The following is a 25,000-nucleotide window of genomic DNA, read 5'->3' as shown; positions in this document are numbered from 1 at the left end:
AAAGATATTTTAATGCTTAAATCTAAATTATTTAATTACTGATTAATTAAGACATAAGAAACAATAAATAGGAGCATATAGCTAATTAGTCTTTTTGAGGACAAAATTTCCAATTTTCTTTCCGAGAGTACTGTTAAAATATTTATTTGAAAGATATTTTGATGCTTAAATCTAAATTATTTTAATTACTGATTAATCGAGACATAAGAAACATTTCCATGTGTAAATAATAAAAAGAAATATGGAGCTTCTTCGAAAAGCTTGATTATTCATTTTGATTACTGATTAATTGTGACATAAGACGTAAGAAACAACATTCCAATAAGTAAATAATAAAGAGAAATATGGAACTTCTTCAAAAAACTTGATTATTGATATTATTATTATTATTATTTGTTGTATCCTTAGATCTCCCGGATTATAAGAAACAACAATCCAATATGTAAATAATAAAGAAAAATATGGAGCTTCTTCAAAAAGCTTGATTATTATTATTACTATTTGTATCTTTAGATCTCCTGGATTCGTCGAAGAGACTGGCACGTCTTGACTTCGGGCGTCTTCACCTACACAAACGACGAGAGATTCACCATCACGCATCGGGACGGAGCCGACGACTGGACACTTTCTATCAAGTACCTTCAGGCACGCGATAATGGCACCTATGAGTGCCAGGTAAGTGCCCTCAAATATCCTCTCTGCTTCAAGGACTGAATCAAGCAATTAGAATGGAATATTCTCATTGCACAGAATAATTTTTTTTGAAAGGAGCACTGGAGCCATTGCGTGGCTATTTACCGTGAGAGCAGTTTGGTTGATTCTGAATTTCAATAAAACTTTATAAAAGGAACTATAGTAGATTCACATCAACCGTGCATATGATGTCTAGGCCAGTCCCTTACGACGCTCCTGACTGGCTGTTGATAAGCCAATCACAGGGTTGGAAACTTTCAGTTTCTCTCGAGAGTTCACATGGGTAGGATCTATGTTCCACCACTCCTGAGGGATACGCCTTTCAAAAGTATCCCTCAGGACAGGTGGAACATACATCCTTCCTATGTGAACTCTCGAGAGAGACAGAGTTTCCAGTCCTGTCATTGGCTTATCAACAGACAGTCAGGAGAGTCGTAAGGGACTGGCCTAGACATCAAATGCAAGGTTGACGTGAATCTACTATATTAGGAGGAAACGTGCGTCCTTTGCAGGACTCCTTGTATACGTTCACTACCTTTCTGTGCGTGGGAATGATTGACGGTTTTCTCTCCCTTCAGAGTTTTTGTGTGAACAGGAGAAAATCCAATCTCCGCCGAATACTGATGTAATGCATCACCTTCATGACGGAAAATTCACGATGAACTGTCACGAATTTTGCCCCAGACTTTTTGTTTCTTCTCGGGAGTGGGAAGTTACAATTTTCCCCTTGAGCCCGGGTCTTCTTGATTGGCCTTTAAGATTTTTACGTCCTTCAGGATAAAAAATGCCGTACGAGAACGTAGCAAAAGTGTGATATCCTATAACGAAACGTCGCAGCACGGATTGACTGTGCAGGAGTGGAAATCTTTTTTCTTTTCTTCTTCTTCTTCTTTACAAGCGCCTACGCTCCTGTCGATTTCCGTCTGTAGTCACGTAACGAATGGAATGGAAATTACAAAGAAGCTGACGTGATCAAGCTGCAGTTTTCTTTGAAAAACTAATGAGAATGACGGAGATGTCTTCATACCAAGTAATGATGCACTGTGCTCAATGGATGACAGATCGATTCATCATCAATATATTTTATAGGAGATTTTTTATTTCTGTTTTAATTTTTTTAATTACTTGGCTTTCCACGTAGCTTAATCTTGCATCACATTTGCAATTTACTATTTCAATATATATTCGCATTTCCCACCGAGTAGGAACAAGTCAGTATCATTGCACTTTTATGAAATAAGTTTTATCAAAAACAGATCGACAGCAAAGTGATATTTTCAAATTATGAGCAAAACTTTCTTTTCTATTAAGAAAGAAGAGAGAGAGAGAGAGAGAGAGAGAGAGAGAGAGAGAGAGAGAGAGAGAGAGCAATCAAGCAGAAAACATATTCCTAACGGCGATAAAATGAAACGCCACACCCAGCCCAGTGCGTACACACCTACATAAACTGACCAAGCATACCCACACACACGTATATTATATATATATATATATATATATATATATATATATATATATATATGTATGTATGTATGTATGTATGTATGTATGTATCGTAATACTGTACTGTAAATTCAAACTGTAATATTGACTTCTCCACACTAAGAACTCCACGCTGAGAACGATAATCTAACTTGTTGTTAATTACTGAATAGTTTATACACATCTGAACAGATTATTCATTAACAAAAGTTATTATGTGCTACGTATGGTTTCGAATAGATGAAATCTCATCCATGCACACCTACACGCCTACATTAATGGGTTAACAGGATTCCTAGTAAGAAGTTTCGGTAGGTTGTGTAACTGGCCGGAGTGAGCAAGGTATGTCTGGATGAAGGATGACTTGTAACGGAAAGGGCAAAGGTGAGAGAGGGGATTAGGAATTACAGGACCATAATGCTACCTAGCAAACAGGAAAGATATCTGGTGTGATTTTGATGGAGCAAGTAAACCATTAACAGTGATTAAAAGGAAAGAGCGCAGTAAGGCTTCAGGGAAGGAAGAGTGGCTATGGATCTAGTGTTTGTGTGAAAAAACTTCACGTAAAAGATTTGGAAGCAAAATGAGATAACTTTCATGTGCTCTAAAATATTGAAATAAAATAAAAGTTACGGCAGAAATGACGGAAGTGTCATGTGGAGGAAATTGAGAAGGTAGAGATAGGAATAAATAGTTGATGGAAGTCAATCGGATTCCAGAATATGGAAACTTACGTTAAAAGATTTGGAAGCAAAACGAGATAACTTCATGTGCTCTAAAAAAACTTAAATAAAATAAAGGTTAAGGCAGAAATGACGGAAGTATCATGTGGAGGAAATTGAGAAGGTAGAGATAGGAATACATAGTTGATGGAAGTCAATCGCATTCCAGATATGGAAACTTACGTAAAAGATTTGGAAGCAAAACGAGATAACTTCATGTGCTCTAAAAAACTGAAATAAAATAAAGGTTACGGCAGAAATGACGGAAGTATCATGTGGAGGAAATTGAGAAGGTAGGGATAGGAATAAACAGTTGATGGAAGTGAATCGCATTCCAGAATATGGAAATGGGACAGCGATTAGCTAGGAGTGAGGCCGAGTCCGAGAGGAGGTGTGTCATTTTCGCATAGGTTGCATAATACATTATGAATGGGGGCGACGCAACAAGTCTGGCAGAGGAAATTACATGTAACTGCCCTCACATTCTATTAGTCGTGACATTTCCTCGCTTGCAAGTTGACCCATCACTTGAGTTTACAAAGAGTGACTAGTAAATGTCAAAGGTCAAGATGTGAGAAAAGGTTATCATCTTCAAACAATATCAAGTCATAATGACCGGACGTTGGTAAGGAGTTCATCTACCTAGTGTTAATTAAACAGCTTTGATGAAAGAATGCTCTCTACTTTCTCCCTTTAGAGAAAATGGTTTTTTCAGCACGTACTATTCAAAGTATGAAGTTGCTAGCTCCAGAACTTAACTCATGAATATTCAAGGGCATATAGAGGACAACAACGGAGCCTAATAAAAAATGGCGATGCAAGTTTTCTCATGAAAAAGTGTTCGCACATTTTCTACTATATGTATGTTGCTGCAGTAGAGAAACACAGAAAGTCCTGCATTGGATGGCCCGCTGAAGGTGTGGTATAGAAATACACATTCTCGTACATACGCCGTTTACCATAAGCACATCTCTTACCTGAAGTTACCTTTTATGCCGTGCTTTCTTGTACCCAGCACTCGAAGATTTATTGTAATGCTACCAGAAAATTCGATATTAGTAGTATTTCACGGTATCTTATCTATGGAATTCTTGCAGATCTTTACTTTCGCCTCTTCCAGGAAAACTGTTCTTCCGTTCGGAGATCTCTGCGTCTCCCGGGATATATTATCTCCTAGACAAAATTGCTCAAAGTAGCGAGGGCTTCCTTTCTCGTACCAATGATAATTGTGATTTAAACCCGCCATTCTCGATCGCGTTTTGGATACAGCCCCCTCAGGAGCCATTCTAAGGTTCCTACGCCCACCCCCTCCGGCCACACAAGGCTACAGCACGAACAGATAGACATAAACTAAGTCATCACTGGACAAGAGAAAATTTGAACATCCCAACATCCTAGACGAAACTACAAAGTCTGCATAATCTTTAGCAATAAACGAGTTTCGTGATTTTTGGATGCAAATAAGACAATGACCTTCGGAGGTCAACCTCTTTCGCAGCTTGAGTTTCCCTTCAAATGAGTTGGAGACCCCAGGGGGGCTATGTGACCCACCCAGAAAATGGCTGATTTAAGCCAAAATATGACCCGGCGCCAGAGGGTTTTTTAATTCCCTTCATTGCAAGGTAGTGGTCCTCGCAATCTTCTTGATATTACTTAGACTGTTGAAACTAATAAATTCGGGAGAGGTGTACAATTATTTTAAAGTGCCGTGCACAATCACCTTGACATGCTTTTCTACTTACCACAACAACTGTGTGTGTGTGTATGTGTGTGTATATAAGCACCTTTGGTTGCTATTTTACATTTATTTATGTTTATCCGTTTAGTTACATATAGATATCACATTCTTTGGAAGTTTACTTAGTAAATGAATAACATTTTGGCTAATTCTTCATGAATATATATAATAATAATAATAATAATAATAATAATAATAATAATAATAATAATAATAATAATATATAAATACCTATTACCTAGAGGAGACAAACACCATCCCCCACCAACAGAAAGGCTGCAGAAGGAAGTGTAGGGGCACAAAAGACCAGCTCCTGATAGACAAAATGGTAATGAAGAACATTAGGAGAAGGAAAACCAACCTAAGCATGGCATGATACCACACACATGGCTAACAGAATGCCTGGAAATATATGGGGCAGAGGAAAACACCATCAGCTTCCTCAAAAATACAATGCGCAACTGGAATACAATACTTACAAGCTCTGGAATAAGACTAGCAGAGGTTATATCAGGAGAGGGATCTTCCAGGGAGACTCACTCCCCACTACTCTTCGTAGTAGCCATGATTCCCATGACAAAAGTACTACAGAAGATGGATGCCGGATACCAACTCAAGAAAAGAGGCAACAGAATCAACCATCTGATGTTCATGGACGACATCAAGCTGTATGGTAAGAGCAATCAAGGAAATAGATACCCTAATCCAGACTGTAAGGATTGTATCTGGGGACATCAGGATGGAGTTTGGAATAGAAAAATGCGCCTTAGTCAACATACAAAAAGGCAAAGTAACGAGAACTGAAGGGATAAAGCTACCAGATGGAACAACATCAAACACATAGATGAGACAGGATACAAATACCTGGGAATAATGGAAGGAGGGGATATAAAACACCAGAGATGAAGGACACGATCAAGGAAAGAATATATGCAGAGACTCAAGGCGATACTCAAGTCAAAACTCAACGCCGGAAATATGATAAAAGCCATAAACACATGGGCAGTACCAGTAATCAGATACAGCGCAGGAATAGTGGAATGGACGAAGGCAGAACTCCGCAGCATAGATCAGAAAACCAGGAAACATATGACAATACACAAAGCACTACACCCAGGAGCAAATACGGACAGACTATACATAACACGAAAGGAAGGAGGGAGAGGACTACTAAGTATAGAGGACTGCGTCAACACCGAGAACAGAGCACTGGGGCAATATCTGAAAAACCAGTGAAGACGAGTGGCTAAAGAGTGCATGGGAAGAAGGACTAATAAAAGTAGACGAAGACCCAGAAATATACAGAGACAGGAGAATGACAGACAGAACAGAGGACTGGCACAACAAACCAATGCACGGACAATACATGAGACAGACTAAAGAACTAGCCAGCGATGACACATGGCAATGGCTACAGAGGGGAGAGCTAAAGAAGGAAACTGAAGGAATGATAACAGCGGCACAAGATCAGGCCCTAAGAACCAGATATGTTCAAAGAACGATAGACGGAAATAACATCTCTCCCATATGTAGGAAGTGCAATACGAAAAATGAAACCATAAACCACATAGCAAGCGAATGCCCGGCACTTGCACAGAACCAGTACAAAAAGAGGCATGATTCAGTGGCAAAAGCCCTCCACTGGAGCCTGTGCAAGAAACATCAGCTACCTTGCAGTAATAAGTGGTACGAGCACCAACCTGAGGGAGTGATAGAAAACGATCACGCAAAGATCCTCTGGGACTATGGTATCAGGACGGATAGGGTGATACGTGCAAACAGACCAGACGTGACGTTGATTGACAAAGTCAAGAAGAAAGTATCACTCACTGATGTCGCAATACCATGGGACACCAGAGTTGAAGAGAAAGCAGGGGAAAAAATGGATAAGTATCAAGATCTGAAAATAGAAATAAGAAGGATATGGGATATGCCAGTGGAAATCGTACCCGTAATCATAGGAGCACTAGGCACGATCCCAAGATCCCTGAAAAGGAATCTAGAAAAACTAGAGGCTGAAGTAGCTCCAGGACTCATGCAGAAGAGTGTGATCCTAGAAACGGCGCACATAGTAAGAAAAGTGATGGACTCCTAAGGAGGTAGGATGCAACCCGGAACCCCACACTATAAATACCACCCAGTCGAATTGGAGGACTGTGATAGAGCAAAAAAAAAAAAATAAAATAATAATAATAATAATAATGCCTAAAACACATTTACATGTAGGCGAATACCGTGTATAATAATAATAATAATAATAATAATAATAATAATAATAATAATAATAATAATAATAATAATAATAATAATAATAATAATAATAATAATGCCTCAAACACGTAGGCGAATACCGTGAGGTCACGAAAGCAAAATTAATTTTACGCACGGCCATTAATAATGCTCTATCATAAACATTACTCACAAATTAGAAAAAAAAAGTTCCCGCCAGAATGTTGACAGTGCTATTTGTACAGCAATTACAAATATATTAAACGGTTGCAACTCATATTGCAGCCTTTCGTATCACAATGGGAAAATGGAGAAATACTGGCGCTCATAATAAGGACTGGGGAATTAATTTGATCTTGTTTGTCGGAGCCATGATGTAACGGTGTTCCATTCCAAGTAATTCCCCCAGTGGCCTCCCCCCCCAACGGTTGTGATGATTCCCGGTTCCTTTTCCCGTCGCGTTTGTCCTCCCGTCCGGCAGCACAACGAATGAGCCTTTTACGGCGCTTCTCTAAAAATAAATATGTAAAATGGTTTGAAAATACTTGCGCTTTCAACGTATTTTCACAGAGAGAGAGAGAGAGAGAGAGAGAGAGAGAGAGAGACCCTTGGTCAGAAGAGTAAAATCAACAATTTCATTGTCCTTTTGAGTCAGGCAAATAGTCCAGTGTTTGTTTTTTCAAGGCTGTAACAAATATTTTTTTTCGTTGTGTATGTGCGCGTATGTTACACACACACACATACCCACAGAGAGAGAGAGAGAGAGAGAGAGAGAGAGAGAGAGAGAGAGAAGAGAGTATTTGCATTTATTACCACCAGGAGAGAGAGAGAGAGAGAGAGAGAGAGAGAGAGAGAGAGAGAGTATTTGCATTTTTTACCACCAGAAAAGAGAGAGAGAGGAGAGAGAGAGAGAGAGAGAGAGAGAGCTTGCATTTGTTACCCACCAGGCATTTAGCATTTGTTACCACCAGAGAGAGAGAGAGAGAGAGAGAGAGAGAGAGAGAGAGAGAGAGAGAATTTGCATTTGCTACCACCAAGAGAGAGAGAGAGAGAGAGAGAGAGAGAGAGAGAGAGAGAGAGAGAATTTGCGTTTGCTACCACAAGAGAGAGAGAGAGAGAGAGAGAAAGAGAGAGAGAGAGAATTTGCATTTGCTACCACCAAGAGCGAGAGAGAGAGAGAGAGAGAGAGAATTTGCATTTGTTACCACCAGGAGAGAGAGAGAGAGAGAGAGAGAGAGAGAGAGAGAGAGAAGCATTTGCATTTGCTACCACAAAGAGAGAGAGAGAGAGAGAGAGAGAGAGAGAGAGAGAGAGAATTTGCATTTGTTACCACCAGGAGAGAGAGAGAGAGAGAGAGAGAGAGAGAGAGAGAGAGAGAGAGAGAGAGAATTTGCATTTGCTACCACCAAGAGAGAGAGAGAGAGGGAGAGAGAGAGAGAGCGTATTTGCATTTATTAGCACCAAGAGAGAGAGAGAGAGAGAGAGAGAGAGAGAGAGAGAGAGAGACAGACAGACAGACAGAGAGTATTTGCATTTGCTACCACAAAGAAAGAGAGAGAGAGAGAGAGAGAGAGAGAGAGAAGAGAGAGAGAGAGAGAGAGAGCATTTGTTACCACGAGAAAGAAAACCTTCCAGTTTTGGGTCGTATCTCGCCTTCGCCAACGGCATTCTTCATGAAACTTTGGCGAAATTTATAACTGACGCTTCACAAGAAAGTTTTGGTCAATATACTTTTGCCTTTGGGTAATAATGTGCAAGAACTGTATTCACCCTAAATGTTTGTGAGCATTTATATTTAGGGTATAAATAATATACTCTTAACAGTCAAAGCAACAAAAATCGCATTGAACACTACTTGGCTTGCAGGTAAGCCAAGAATTCGAACCAGCACCAGTAATCACACACTGCCAATTTAATTGGAAAATAGGCAACAGAAAAGAGAAATCTTATTTTAATCGGATTTAAAGCTGAAAACACTAAACAAACTCGACCTCGCTTCCTCTCGGCACCAAAACTTTGCTCATGTAATTTGCCTAAATATAAAAGCGGATTTCCCTCTTCTGATTGCTTTGCAGACGCATATTGTGTCTCTTAATATTCTTTCATTTTATTTTGCAACGAATCTTTCCTTCCTGCACACTCACACACACACACACATATATATATGAATAAAATTCACGGTCAAATTGTCAAATTATCTCTTGATTCCTAAAGCAAGGATGATTTTTTTGTGAACAAAACTTCCACAGAATTATCCACTTCATATAACTGCCTCGGCTGCTCATGAGCAGTCAGTCGATTCTCCGTTTAGACACTAAACACTATCACAAAACCGCATCTTCCTTACACATTATTAAGCTCATTAGGGCACAAAGGACTAACTTAAGTTCTTGGTCCTCCTCGTCATTATCTAAGCACCTCTTCCTGCACCCAAACCACTGCAAAGTGTACCCATATCTCATCTCTGCTAAACTTGTTAAAAAGAAGCTTTATATTTTTAGTTCTCAGCTTATTAATACTTTGCTACTCCACATACACTATATGAACGACTTATATCACAGTTTCTATTTTTTTCAAAATTTTCATTCATCCTGCACTCTTCTCTTCAATAGAGAAAAGCTTTCTCAACAATCCTTTGGAACATTACGACTTTTGTTTTCTTAGCCACTCTGCTTCTTCTCTACCTTTTTCTCCTCACCTATTTTGTCTCACCCCAATTTTTTCTTACTAACAATTTTCTTCAAATATGCTTTGAAATACCTGTACGACGCAGCCGGTTCCAGTCTTACACCATGTGTGACATTTTATTTTACACTTATAAACCCGTCATTTACCTTTATTACGTTGCTACTTCTAACATTATTTTGAATTTGCTCGTTTTGCATATACGTTGTCTATAACCAGTTTCTAGAGCTGCTTAATACTGTGAAAAAAATGAAAAAAAAATGACGGCATCTTTTCCGATCCCTCAACTTTCTCAGCGAATCTCGTTTCTTTCTATTGGCGTTCACCATGACTCTTGTGACGAAAACATTAAACAAAACTCATCCTCGTCTTGCGTCCCGTTTTGCATCAAAACAGTTGCTCTTTACATCTGCATTTTCGAATGAAAGTTTTTCTTCTACCTTCTGCACTTTACAGCTCTTCCCTTTACTGACATTCAAATAGAAAAAATTTCCTCCTCTAATTTTACTGATACTCCCGTACCTCTTCATCAATCCTTTGGTTATGCGTCTTACTTTTTTAATCAAGATCCTCGAAGCATACCCTCACAAGTATTTTAAGAAGCGTAATGTCCTTATAATTCTTACATTCAAATTTCTTTTTCATATTGGGAAAATTATTCTCGACATCCCCCTCGAAGCCTTTCTATCTTCAAAATATGTCTTCAAAACCCTAGTTAACTATTTAACCCCCATCTCCATTGCAATCTCATCAAAATACTGGTGCTTTCTAGTCTTCAACCATTTCATTGCACCTATACATGATCAATCCACTGGAATCGGATTGCTTTCTCTTCAAATACCATCTCTTTATTTACATCCTTTATCCTCAGATTTAGTTGCCACTTACTTGTTCTCTTCATTTACTTTTTCCCTTTTGTGTAACTTCTCTTTCTCTTTAGAGTACCAGAGCTTATTCATCTTTGAATTTTCAGCACTTCTCTCTCTATCTCTCTTTCTCTCTCTTTCTTTCTTGACTAATCTATTCGATCTTTATCATAACTTCCTCGCTATAACACAATATGCCCTCATTAGGCCTTTCTTTCATCTACTCTACTTAACTTTCCTAACCAAATTTAAGAATGTTTTTCTCTGATAACAGGGTTCCCAGCAATCATGTCCCTTTCACAACACCTTCATCAATCTCTTTGTTTTTACTTTTTTCATTTCATTTTTGTGGCTTTCTGACAACCAACTGTATTATCTCTTTATCTACAACCTTCTTTTGCTTTTAAATCATCTAGCACAACTAGCCATTCTCATTCATCTGATACATCACAACACGTATCAAGACTTACTCAGCGACTCTCATTTTTCCTCATCATTTCCCACCCTGGATCATGTACACTTCCTATTCAACTGTTACGTGCTCACTCATTTTTACCTGCATATTTGAATTAACACATTTGTAGGTGTTCCCCACAGTCTTATTGACTTAACAAATACGGGGTCTTCCTGCATCTTTCCACCACCTCAAATGCAATCACTTTGTCGTTGCCAGTCCAGAATTGCCAGTCAATTCCCTTCGATCTTCGAAATGCAATATAGAATTTAGTCCACAGGCCAAGCACTGGGACCTATGAGGTACTTAATCGCTGAAACGGAAATTGACAGTAAAAGGAGTGAAAGGTGTAACAGGAGGAAAGCCTTGCAGTTGCACTAGGCAAAAATTGCTAGAAGAGAGTGGAGAGTTAGATGGAAGAAACAGAATATGAACGGAGCTACAGTAAAAGGAAAGAAAGAAGTTGCAGCTAGGGGCCGAAGGGTCGCTGAAAAGATCCTTAAGTAATACAGTCAGTGCCTCACGTGGGTACTGATGACACTAACCCTCTACGGTGCCTTCGAGCTAAGAAAACGCCATGGCACACATCTTGCTCGTTTTAAACAAATCAGCTTTTGATCATTTATTAACAGTTTTATCGCATTTAGGTAAATCCAGACCATAAACGCTATCACCTAGTTCCTTCTCCGGATTCCATTAACCTGAGAATAGGAGTATCACAACCCGCTACTAGTAGGTATACCTCGGCTTGGAGGGCGAGTTTATTAATAATCCAAACCATGTGCTTCCTAAAAGTACCAACGTAAGGCAATGATGGAGTTCAGTTACCTAGATTCCGAAATGTCTAAATCCTTCATAAACGTGGAATAAATGGCATTAGTATCCAAAATGATCACTGCAACTAGCGCTTACAATAAACAGCTAAAAAAAAAACGACCAACGACCGAAAATCCAACCCAGTATTTAATTAACACCAATAAAGACACTTGATTGCTAAATCATCCTATAATAATTACAGTCAACACTTTTGAAGTAAATCGTAATGCCATAATTACAGAGTCGACGCGAATCAATTTATGACTCTGCGACACGAAAAGGGGCTCGGATGATGACATGAATCCTTAATACCAGATAAGATCAGAATATTTACCAGCAAATAAACTTATTTGAAAATCTGATAGCGACCGAGATACCAAAACCTAATACAATTTGATGAGGCCCAAGTTCTAAGCCTGGGTGAAGGCAGTTAAAACCCATTGGGCACCTGGGGATATAAACAGGGTATTAACATTCTGGCTATAAACCGATTGTGGTGGGTGGCTACGAGGTGTGGTTAAAAGCCATACCCTAAGACTCTTAACTGAAAATATCAGAAGATCAATACCTTTTCTGCACTGACTCCCTTTGATAAGAAAGTTTATATAATGGTGTATATTTGATCGCACATACGCATATGTATAACATTATATATAGTATATATATATATATATATATATATATATTATATATATATATATATATATATAGAGAGAGAGAGAGAGAGAGATTTGGAGAAGAGAGAGACGAGAAGAGAGAGAGAGAGAGAATCAGTAGTATGACACAAAAATACAAAGTACCCTCTTTTACAAGTTCATTCAATCTGAATTCGTACCTCGAGAGCATTTTATATTTTCGTCACCACTATAAATATTTTCACATAACTAATATATATATATATATATATATATATATATATATATATATATATAGATATATATATATATATATATTATATGAGTGTACTTATGTACGTATGCTTATGTATACATATATGTATATAATTAACATCAGCAGTGTTTGTTTCGACATTCGGTATCTACACGATATCTCCCATAGCCGTCCCCTGAGGCTATTTAAGCACGAATCCTGCAAGACCCCAGAATATCCATAAATGCGATAAGCTGTCCATTAAGTACCAGAGTGGGTTGTTACAGCTTATCGTTGAGGGGTGTATTATCGGTGGGTGGAGGGGGGGGGGGGGGTTGCTGAGGTGTAGATACAAGTCCTCTTAGTACTCATATTGTCATTATGTCGTACGCGTAGACATTACGAGTGAGAGCAAAAAGTAAAAAAAATAAAAAAAAATAAAAAAATAAAAAAAAAAAAAAAATAGGCAGAAAGTGATTATGCTTAAGAGGGATTGAAAGTTGCGATGGTTAAGAAATTGGTTAGTTTCGCTAATTTTGGTTGGCATAGATAAGTATGAGACTTACACTTTAAAACAAAAAGTGTAAGTTAAGTGAGAAAAATGTTGCAGCTAATGTATGTTAGTGTGCCGTGAACAAGGTTAATAGTGATATATACTGTGAGAGCTAAATATATATATATATCATATATAGATATATATATATATATATACTATATATATATATATATATATATATATATATATATATATATATATATATATATATCTATATATATATAATATATATATATATATATATATATATATATATATATATCTAATAAAAGGAGCCCATAAAAACACCAAAATGTAGAGAGAAAAGTACTATATTTCAGAGACTGCTGTCTCTCTCTTCGGATATGAATGAGAAAAGTTTACAGAAAAGGTGGTATTTATACCCACCTTTTCTGTAAACTTTTCTCATTCATATACCTGAAGAGAGAGACAGCAGTCTCTGAAATATAGTACTTTTCTCTCTACATTTTGGTGTTTTTATGGGCTCCTTTTATTAGATGGAATTCTGTTGTTACAGAACATTTTTAACCAGTCTATATATATATATATATATATATATATATATATATATATATATATATATATATATATATATATATATATGTACATGAATTTCTCTGTTGAAACAGGATATGTCCCAGTATAAAAGCCCAGTAAAACACTTTGGTTCATAGCTAAAGACTATATTTCGGTGGACTAGCTTGATACGGGTGGAAGCTAGTCCACCGAAATATAGTCCTTTGCCATAAACTACATTGTTTTAATGGGCCTTTTATTTTATATGATATATATATATATATATATATATATATATATATATATATATATATATAGTATATACACGTATGATTCAGTAAATGATGTGTATCTATACAGAAAAGTGTAGATCGTGTGCCCTTCAGCGGCACACAACGTGAAAAAAAAAAAAAACGCTGTTGTTTCTCCTTTAACCCACCAACCTTCTTTTTTTCTCTTTCTCTTTTTTTATAACAGATATCGACTGGCACAGGAATTGTGAGTCAGTTCGTCAACCTCAACGTCATAGTTCCTGAGGCTTTTATTCTGGGTAACAGCGAGTACCACGTCGAGACAGGATCGCCCATCAATCTCTTCTGCATTATTGAACAGGTGGGTAAGGAAGATATGTATAGATGTCTATCATAGGAAGGGAGGCTACGCTAATAATCCGGCTTTACTGTTTAAAACGGTAATGGGGGACTACCTTAACGCGCTCGATTCGGTATAAATCTTTCTAGCAGGTTGCCGTGTCATTTGCAACATTAATCTGGATATAGGCGATCATAATGACGAATCCACTGCATTTTTTCAGTGGGTATACAGCCCCTGAAATTTTATTAGATCATATATATATATATATATATATATATATATATATATATATATATACACACACATATATATATATATATATATATTACCTATATATAGATATAATAATCATATAGTATATAATATATATATATAGATATATATATATATTATATATATATATATATATACTATATATGTGTGTTGTGTGTGTGTGTGTGTGTGTGTCTGTGTGTGTGTTTTTTTGAGAAAGATATTTCAAAGATATCAAGATATCTTAAGCTATATAACCTATTATTCGGGAGTTATTAACAGGTTTTATGACGTAAGACGCGTTGTGTCTCTGTCTAGCCTTCTAATATTTTCATAGATGCAGGGATCACAAGTGTCAGGAGAGGAGAGCAGAGCAGAGCAGAGGAGAGGCAGGTGGAATTTTGTGGGATAAAATAAGAGCTGTCAGTGAAATGTCAAGTGGCTCAATTTCGTCGATGTTGATCCAGCGTTATTTGGAGAACTGTGAAGAAATCTACTAGTACTGGAAACAAAGTATACGATTATGATGTCAATTAAAGTCTGGAAAGTCAAACTGAGAACAAATTATAAATGAGCACTTTTATAATGTTATGTTAAACAAATTATAAATGAGTACGATTATGTTGTTAATCGAAGTCTGGAAAGTCAACTCGGAACAAATTATGAATGAGCACGATTATGTTCTTATAATTTGTTTCCCGTTAACTTTCCAGACTTCTATTAACATCATAATCGTACTCATTTATAAATCTTTCCCAGTTAACGATTTTTATAATGCATGTGAAAGTCTGGAAAGTTAACTGGAAACAAATTATAGAGGAGAATGATTATGATGTTAATGGAAGTCTGGAAAGTTAACTGGAAACAAATTATAAGTGAGCACGATTATGATGTTATGGAAGTCTGGAAAGTTAAATGGAAACAAATCATAAATGGATACCATTAGGATGTTAATGGAAGTCTGGAAAGTCAAGCAGTAAATGTTATAATGGATGCTGAAGGGAAGCAGTTGCCTTAAGCATGCGTGTATATATATATATATATATATATATATATATATATATATATATATATATATATATATAATATATAAAGTGAATTTCACCAATGATGGTAGGATGTGAGAAGAAGTGAATTAAAGACCAGATGATGTAAGGAAGGCAGCATGAATTCTGCAAATGGTGTTAGAAGAAAAGAAGAGTTTATGGTGCGACGTGAAACATACATAAAGGGAAAATCAACTTTTGCAACAATGAATTCCCAATATATACATATATATATATATATATATATATCTATATATACTATATATTATAATATATATATATATATATATGTGTGTGTGTGTGTGTGTGTGTGTGTGTGTGTGTCTGTTTGTGTTTATGTGTGATCACATGAGCTTGTATGCGTTTGTATTTGCGGAGTGGAGAAATAAATTTGATTAAAATATCCATGAATAAAACGTTATATATATAAATTTTACTCTCTCTAAACAGCCACCTGCGTATCCTCTTCATCAAACTAATTACAACGTATAATAAAAAGGAGGGGGGAAAAAACCTGCAGTAGAGTACATCACGAGAGTTACAGAGTCCATCAACTACCATTTAAGAGGTAGATCTTTAACGAACAACTACTAATCATTTACTCTCTAACCACGTCTGGTATGAGACACCATAAAGAAGAAAATGAAAGTGTATCGCATTTTTGCTTATTAACTACAAAGGGCTTCATCACCGCTCTACCAAAACTCTTCACTGATTAAGTAATGAAAATGGAATCAGTTCAATAAATGAAAATCCATGCATGGCGGAAATCACTACACGAAATCAATATTAAGCACTTCACGTTCAAGTCAAAATCTTCCACCCAAAATGTCATCACATATGATATAAGTGAATTTTTGTCAATAATTCACCAAAGAAATGAATAATATGTGGGTGGGCTGAGCTGAAAAGGAATTTGAAGTCGGTGTGTGTGTGTGTGTGTGTGTGTGTGTGTGTGTGTTTTAAGTATTGCTTTTGGACAGATTTAAAAAATAAGAGCAGGGCTTGTGCACTGTTTGATTTAGTTAATAAAGAATATACTCTAGTAACCAATGTCTTAACATACTATTTTTTTTTTAGTGTTGCTTTTGGACAGATTTCAAAAATAAGAGCAGGGCTTGTACAATGTTTGATTTAGTTAATAAAATAAGACAGGGCTTTTACAATGTTTGATTTAGTTAATAAAGAATATACTCAAGTAATCAATGTTTTTTTTTTTTGGGGGGGGGACAGATTTCAAAAATAAGAGCAGGAATCGTCCACTGCTTGATTTAGTGAATACAGAATAAACTCACATTAAATCAACGTCTTAAAATACTATATGTATACGTGCAAGGCAATTAATAAAGGTTCCCCTAACCGTCACCCCACAGACGCCCATCCCGCCCCACGTCGTGTACTGGAAGCACAACGACCGCCTGCTCAACTACGACAACATTCGAGGGGGAGTGTCGGTGACCATCGACCACGGAACCAAAACCTCTTCCAGGCTGGTGATTTCTGGCGCAACCACCAAGGACTCCGGAAACTACACTTGCGAAGCTCCCAACACTCAGCCGGCCATCGTTCACGTCTTTGTCAGCCAAGGTCAGTGGCCCTCATTTATCTGTAGCCTGAGAGTAATGGGGTGTCGGCAGGGTTGACAGGACACGCGAAGCTCGGCCAGGGGAAAGAAAGCGAATGTTCCGTAATGGAGTGAGAAAGCTATTCGTTGGAAATATATGTATGCATTATGCATCATATTCCAGGCGTACGTTTCGTATTTAAAGGTTAATCGGTAACTAACTATTTTGCACCATATTCCAGGGATACGTTTCGTATTTAAAGGTTAATCGGTAGCTAACAATTTTCTTCCATTCTAACTTCAGCATTATTGATGTTAATTGCACATTCCTCCCGAGTTCGAGATGTTCATTATGCATCGTTTGTGAAGTAATTATGCAGTCTATTTTCGTACTCATATACAGGAAAATTCATAATGGCAGTCATTACTTACGATGAAATCATAATAAAAGTCTGTCTGACTGTGGAAAAGAAAATAATTTCAACATTAGATCTATTTAGCAACATAACTTAATATTAGTGAACAACGCAGTGCAACAGCACACACCTGCATGCAAAGTTCTAAGTGAACATCAGAAGTTGGCAATTAGTGAGCAATAAAAAAGACAGTGAATTTCCAAGTCTGAGAGTTAAAATATTGTATAACCCTTCATACGAGAATGTAGGAAGTCCTGGCTGGGAGGATTTACGACACCTCGCTGAAAGTATAATGATCTTTATAATGATCTTCGACATGCAGTAGGTTATGGTAGACAATTGTGTGACTTCGTTATCATACGATTATGAAACCGGCATCTTTTTGAAAACGAGGTTGTTACGAGAATCTGACAAAGTTATACACTTAAATTATAATCACTGCTTGATATAATGAATGTTTAAACAATATTTACATCTTAGTTAAAAAAACAATCAAGTCATTTACGTAAGAAGGGGAGACAGTACTCTCCAGCTGACACTCAGCAACAATCAAGTAGAGCTTAAGTGAAAGAGGGGAAACAGACAGCGAAGTTCTTCCCCTAACCTTGCCAGCTATGCTCTCTGTTAATGTGTCTCAAAACATATTTTTCTTAAATTTTATCGCATAACTTCGTGCTTTGGTAGTTTGCTCAAAATGCACCTTTCATTTAAATCTACCTCTAAAAAGAGGACAACGATTTAATGAATAAAAATCGAGCAAAAATACAATAACCTTTCGACCAATACTGCCTCTTGGAACCACTGTTAATTCGAGTGAATCTTTTTCATCTTCACGGATCCATAAAAATTTATTAATTTTTTTTTTTCAAATAATGAAAATAAAAAGACTACAATGTTGACATATAGAGTACATTCAGCTTAACGTTATGCAAATATAATTTCCAATTCCATGATTAATGCAAAAGTGATTGTAAAATATATAAGTGTGGCAAGACTATATATATATATTATATATATATATATATATATATATATATATATATATATATATATAGATATATATATATATATATATATATAAATTAATAAATATTTTTCAAGATAAAAAAACCACCATGATACTTTAAAATGCTGACGTATGCAGTCCATCCACTTAACGTTATGCAAATATAATTTCCAATTCCCTGATTAAAACAAAAGCGATCGTAAAATATCCAAGTGTGCTAAAAAAAATATATAAAAAAATACATATTTTTTAAGAAGATAAAACACAAAAAAAACAACAACACACACACACACTATGATACTTTAAATGTTGACGCACAGAGCACATTAGCTTAATGTTATGCAAATATAATTTCCAATTCCATTATTAAAGCAAATAGTGATCGTAAAATATCAAAGTGTGCTAAGAAAATATATATAAAAAACTATGTTAAAAAGATGAAAAAAGGTAAAAATGAAAAAAAAAAAAACACCATGACACTACTCCACCAGCTCTTTGAAATTACACAAGGGAAGAAACAAAGATGCAGGCAAGGTTTGTGACTATTATTTTCCCAAGGCTCATTAGTGCTGGCAAGTGCTGTTAATTAACCCCGTCTTTATACATCATTTTCTTCGTAGGGTCCATATCAAATGTCCCCTTCCAGCTCTCTATCTTTCTTTCTTTCTTTCTTGCTGCATGTCCAGCTCTCTCTTTGTGAGAGGGAATAAGTTTGATAAAAACTCCATAATTAAATGGTGAACTGAAAATGAATCGTTGGAATTACCACATGTCCTTTATACAAATACAATTCACACACACACACACATACACACACATATATATATATATTATATAAAAGTGTATATTTTTATACATATTTGTATATATATTCTAAAATTTTCAACTCGTCTATTTCTTGTTTTCTGTTGAAAATATCAGAATTTGGAAGACGTTGTTAAACTTATACAGCGGTTTAATTTTATTTTTTCACCCCACTATTAAATACTGATACGTAATGCACTTTGAGAGCTATAAGACTTGGGAGAGCGATTTCATCAAGGAATGACGAAGGCGCAGGATGTTAATCCTCTTATGGAGGGCGTCACAGGTCAATGTGTTATATATTCTATATATGAGATTCATCAGAACCAAAATAAATAAATAAATACATAAATAAAAGGAACAACAAATGAAAAATAAAGATTATAAATTTCAAACAGGATTTTCTTACAATGAATAATGTCTACAAAGATAAAAAATATGGGTGCCAAACATGGAAGGAAATGCTACAAGAAATAAAGAAATTTATTTCTTTTCTCGTGGCTTTTCCTTCCATGTTTGGCGTCCACGCTTTTATTTTTGTAGACATGATTAATTGGATAAGAGAATCCTGGTGTGTCTCGGAAAAGTATTTTGTCCTTTTTAGTGCATTTTAATGAAAGCGTTTTAATTTTTCTATTTTACACTTTAACCGATTTAAATGATTGTAGCTAACGAAATTGAACGTGATATCCTGTCGAGGCACAGGCTTGAAAAATCCGAAGAGTTTCATACAAATCCTCTGATACTGGGAGAGATCACTGTAGGGTCACCAAAGGTCACTGCTGACCTACTGAGTGTCATCAGGACTGAGTAACCATGCAAAAACTTTTGAAGTCCATTACAAGTTTGACTCAAACAGACACACCCAATCAAGTTAAACAAAAGCATGTAATAATTAAATATCAGAAATCAAACACTGGCAATAATACTGTTAAGGTTCTATCAGAATGAATACAAATAATGACGAGGAGAGGAGAAGTAATAAAACATATTCTTGCTCTACATAGCACTGACTTGAGTGCTGGACTTCTTCACCCACAGTAAGTCATTTCATGTTCGTCGTTGGCCACGATTTGCCATCGCGGGTTTCGTTGATATCTAGGTGATGGGATGATGTCTTAATAAAATCATAAATATTAACAGATGTATTTGATCGTCACAGAAACGGCTTTATACATATTAAGGGTCGAAGAAAGTTTTTGCGGCAAGATCTGCAGTTTGGAGGAGGGCCCCCTGTTGGAGGTTTTTTGTTGTGTCAAGTCGGCATTACGAGGGGCTTAAAGTTTCGGACGACGTCAATTTGGCATACGGTACAACCTCTGGTTCACCTGTTTGTTGAGATCACATGTCGTCTAACGCCCCTTTCAGTTTAGGCTTTTAAGGCGTTTACCTAGCGATTGAAAGCTGTGCTACATCCTACCCTCATTTATACTGTGAAAATTTCGAGGCTATCTTTATTACTTTTCCATACTTTCTTGTATGTTCAGTCTTAAATTCTTCCTTTTCCGTTTGGTTGAAGTTCCTGTCATATAGGCTTGATATCCGTCTTCGGTGAGAAACTGACAAATGACTTCTAATCCCAGGCTGGCAGAGCTCTATATGCTACAACGAACAAAGGCTCGATGCACTTAATTGGATACGATTGAACATTTACAGGCCTCACTGCACTCACCTTTGGTATTCAAGGTCCTTCAAACAATTGCCGACTTGGTGTAGAGAAAAGTGCAAAAGTCGGTATCGTCATCCTTCATCGGAAAATCGAGATATTGGAGGAATTTGTCACTACTTGAAGACGAGATTAAAAACCAATTGTTGTTGGAATTTAGATACAATATCCTCTAGTTTACATAGATTACTTATTTTGATAAGGATGGCATTTATGAATCTCGTATTCTTATTATTATTATTTTAGTAAAACGAAACCTATCTACATGGAACAACCACACAGGGGCCATTTACTTAAAATTCAAGCTTTCAAAGAATGTTGGTTTCAACCTCCCACCGCAGACCCCACACTGCAGCAGTAACTGATCATGATACAGAACCAGGGATATTTCACCTCTCTAGGGGACACGCGAACCCGCTACATCTCAGTGGCATTCCACGACAATAACCACTGTGCCAACAGACAGATTGCGTTTTTCTCAAAATATTACTTCCTAGAGACCTAGGAGTTGACAATCCTTATGAAGCGGCAAATCATGAAAAACAATGAAGAATGAAACCTGAGACTAACTACCGTAGCGTTAACTGGACAATAAAACTGATATAATGTGAACATTCGATTTGATATTATCATCCTTACTGTGTATTTTGTTAACTATTCTTATAATTATTTCTGATATCATTACGTATGTTTCGGCTACTATTGCTGTAATGATTTTCACTAACATTAATAAGACCTGCCAAAATCATTCTATCAATTTGTGTTGATGCTTTCTCTTTATTCTTATACTGAAGAACCGAGATCGAAATTTAAACCTGAAACATAAATATAGAAAAGGCTTCATGGTCCTTTAACCCATAAGAGGCTTAGGTACTGTTTCTTTGCCACACGTATTTTTCGATCGTACCAATTTTCGAACAGCAAGGCTTAATGGAAAACCCCTTGGCAATATGTTTACCAGCCATATCCTTCTAGCCCTGCGCAAGTCAAGAAAGTGTCTCATCCCAAAAGATTTCTTGAGAAACCGGAAGGCTGAACATCTTGGCTCCACCTCCTTAAGGGAAAAGGCCTATGTTGAAAGTATACTTAGGTACACACAAATACGCACGCACACTCTCACACACCACACACAAACACACACACTTATATATATACACATATATGTGTGTAAATTAATATTATATATTATATATATATATATGGGTATGTGTGTGTGCATGTATCTATGTATTATATTACACACACATACACACACACACACACACACACAATTTAATTAATATTCTATTTATAGTTTATATATATATATTTGGGTAAGTGTGTGTTGCATATATATATGTAATATATATACACACATACCCACACACACACATATATATATATAATTCTATAGATATATAAATATATCATATATCTATGTATATATATCACATCCCAACACACACCACACACACATATAATTATATATATATATTTTTTAAAATATATATTATATATGGGTATGGTGTGTGGTGCATATATATGATTATAGATATACACACTACACACCACAAACACACATTATATATATATCTATATATATATATATATATATATATATATATAATGTTAAACGCGCTGTAATACACATCACAGAGAATAAATTGTCTGGAAAACCTGAATCAATACTGAGAGAATGAACACGATGTAATACATACTGAAGATATCAAATCAAACTATAACCTGCTCTTATCTTTGGCATGCTTCACAGTGACTGCAACCATGCGTGACAATTCTATAACATTCTTTAACACACCCCATAGGAGTTACTACCGCCAGTGCAAATCACGCGGTGCATGATTAATAACAATATCATCTGAAATTAGTTGTGCGTTCTTCTTTTGTTAAGCTTCTTTGCAGCGTTCCTTCGGCCATTAGCTGCAACACCTTCCATTCCTTTCACTGTACCTCCGTTCATATTCTCTATCCTCCCGTCTTAGTTTCCACCCCCACCTAACGAACCTGTTTACTCATAATTTCCCCCTTCATCGCTGAAGGATCTCAGAAGTACCATCGTTTGGCCTTTGACCCAAATTTCATATTCCATTCCCTCCTTAGAAACAACCAGAATATTTTCCCTGAAACGAAGTATTTACTGCCATTGTTCAACGACTAAATGCAACGATAACTTTCTGGCTGAAACCAAGATTTATTTGTGCAGCACATGAACAGCGAATCCACATAGCAGGGGAAAATTGCATGTGGCACCAATCACAATATAATAGGAGTATCAATTCGATGGAAATTTAACACGCCTTATATTTTCATACCATAAGACAATAGATGCCAAAACAATATCAATTAAATATGCTTTGCAGCTAAAGCAGTAACCCTATACAATCAGTTGATTCTATCACAACCTGAAATTATGGGAATAATCTCAATTTCTAAATTATACAATTCCCAGATGGGCTCTATACCATAACGAGTTCGTTTACGTTTTTATTTTCCTCCCCGTGTACACTCATATGAGTGACCTACTTACGTGTATAGTTAGGCTTTAAAAGGTGAAATAAGGCTCTTCCACTCCGTAGAGTTTACCTATTTTGGCAAATATAGAAGCACGTACCTCGTCTATGCGAGCGTTACCTGAGCGTTCATACCTGCCATTTAGTCTCATTTCATAATTAAGCAACATAGCTGGTGTCCTCCCCATCCAATAAGCCTTGATCTGCATAACCATTCCATCTCCGCCAAAGCAATGTCTCTACAAAGGGCTTATCACAGGCAGCTCCCTAGCAACAGCATTCACGTGAAGAGTCCTCGCGTCGTCCAATTATGCACAACTTGAAAAGGTGCATCAGCGCTAATTACTGCGCTATCTTCTGGAAGTTCTTGACCCGCCTTCTGGCAGTCACCTGGTCATACAGTCTTGCTATGACGCTGATACGAGCTGTCCTTAAGACGTTAGTCAACACTTTGATGACGCTGTTCCTATCATTTCTGCTTACGGCATAGAAACTTCTCACAAGAAAGAGAAATCTGTTATTGTTTACAAATAATTATTATATATCGCGACGACGTCTATATGGCAAAGATTTTACCTACCTTCCCTGCTAACCTAACTTAACCAAACTCAGTGTTTGGTCTGGTATCCAAAGCACTCGAGTCATATTTGTTTTCCCCATTACTAAGGTATTCAGAAATTTCGTACCTTTCCTCATGTATGCTCTTTATTTAAATCCAGTCCTCGGAACTGTCACTGTAAGGTTGCCATAGTTGCAGCAGAAACTAAAGTGAAGGTGTTCGCCGTTGCATTGTATTTCCTAGAGATATTTTGGCCACGGATTTCATATACCCTTATAATAATAATAATAATAATAATAATGATAATAATAATAATAATAATAATATAAACTCTATTTCAAAGTAGAAACACTATACATTCACACAATCTAAATATATACAAGAGATAACATGATAAAAATGATAATCAACAATATCCACACAGCTGCTGACGAAGTAGAAAAAATAGTATTTATCATAATGGTGGTGACAGGAATAATAATGAGAATAGTAAAAAAAATTTAATAAATAAAACATTAAAAACGACAATTCTATACAACATTTCGGTGCTTTTGTTTCATGTACCCTATAGGAACAAATCCTAGTCGTGCTCTTTTCACACGCACGCACACACACACACACACACATATAAGCTAACAATACACATACACGTGTTTATGTGTGCATGCACATGTGTGTATGTGTATGTGTGTGAGCAATCTTTCTTACACACGCATCAGAGGCTATTGACTGCCGACTCGATAGTATCCTGATTCTTACACTAGATTGAAATACCGGCACCCGGAAGAATCTCTTTACGCTCATTCTTATATTATAATGCCCCATCCCGATCCGCTGGAGCGCCAACTCAAAGCACGCCTTTGGAAAATGCGTTTTATGAGATTCTGACCCGTTTAAGTAAAAACGCATTCGGTGAGCATAATGCTTGGAAAGAATATTTACCCCACCCTCATGTTTTA

The 25,000-nt window shown here is 36.5% G+C and overlaps 1 protein-coding gene across 2 annotated transcripts in view; it reads left to right on the top strand.

Annotated features, from left to right (window-relative positions):
• LOC135206200 (zwei Ig domain protein zig-8-like) overlaps window positions 1-25,000 on the top strand; it is a 184,889-nt gene that overhangs the window by 154,426 nt on the left and 5,463 nt on the right. For both annotated transcript variants that reach the window (XM_064237532.1, XM_064237533.1), the window contains exons 5-7: window positions 514-675; window positions 14,105-14,239; window positions 16,893-17,106. In XM_064237532.1, the coding sequence (XP_064093602.1) occupies window positions 514-675; window positions 14,105-14,239; window positions 16,893-17,106 (511 nt within the window). The remainder of the gene's footprint in view (window positions 1-513; window positions 676-14,104; window positions 14,240-16,892; window positions 17,107-25,000) is intronic.

Source organism: Macrobrachium nipponense, chromosome 29, assembly GCF_015104395.2.
Source record: "Macrobrachium nipponense isolate FS-2020 chromosome 29, ASM1510439v2, whole genome shotgun sequence".
NCBI classification, from domain to species: domain Eukaryota; kingdom Metazoa; phylum Arthropoda; class Malacostraca; order Decapoda; family Palaemonidae; genus Macrobrachium; species Macrobrachium nipponense.
Note: the sequence above shows the minus strand (reverse complement) of the source record. Positions and strands in the feature narration are given on the sequence as shown.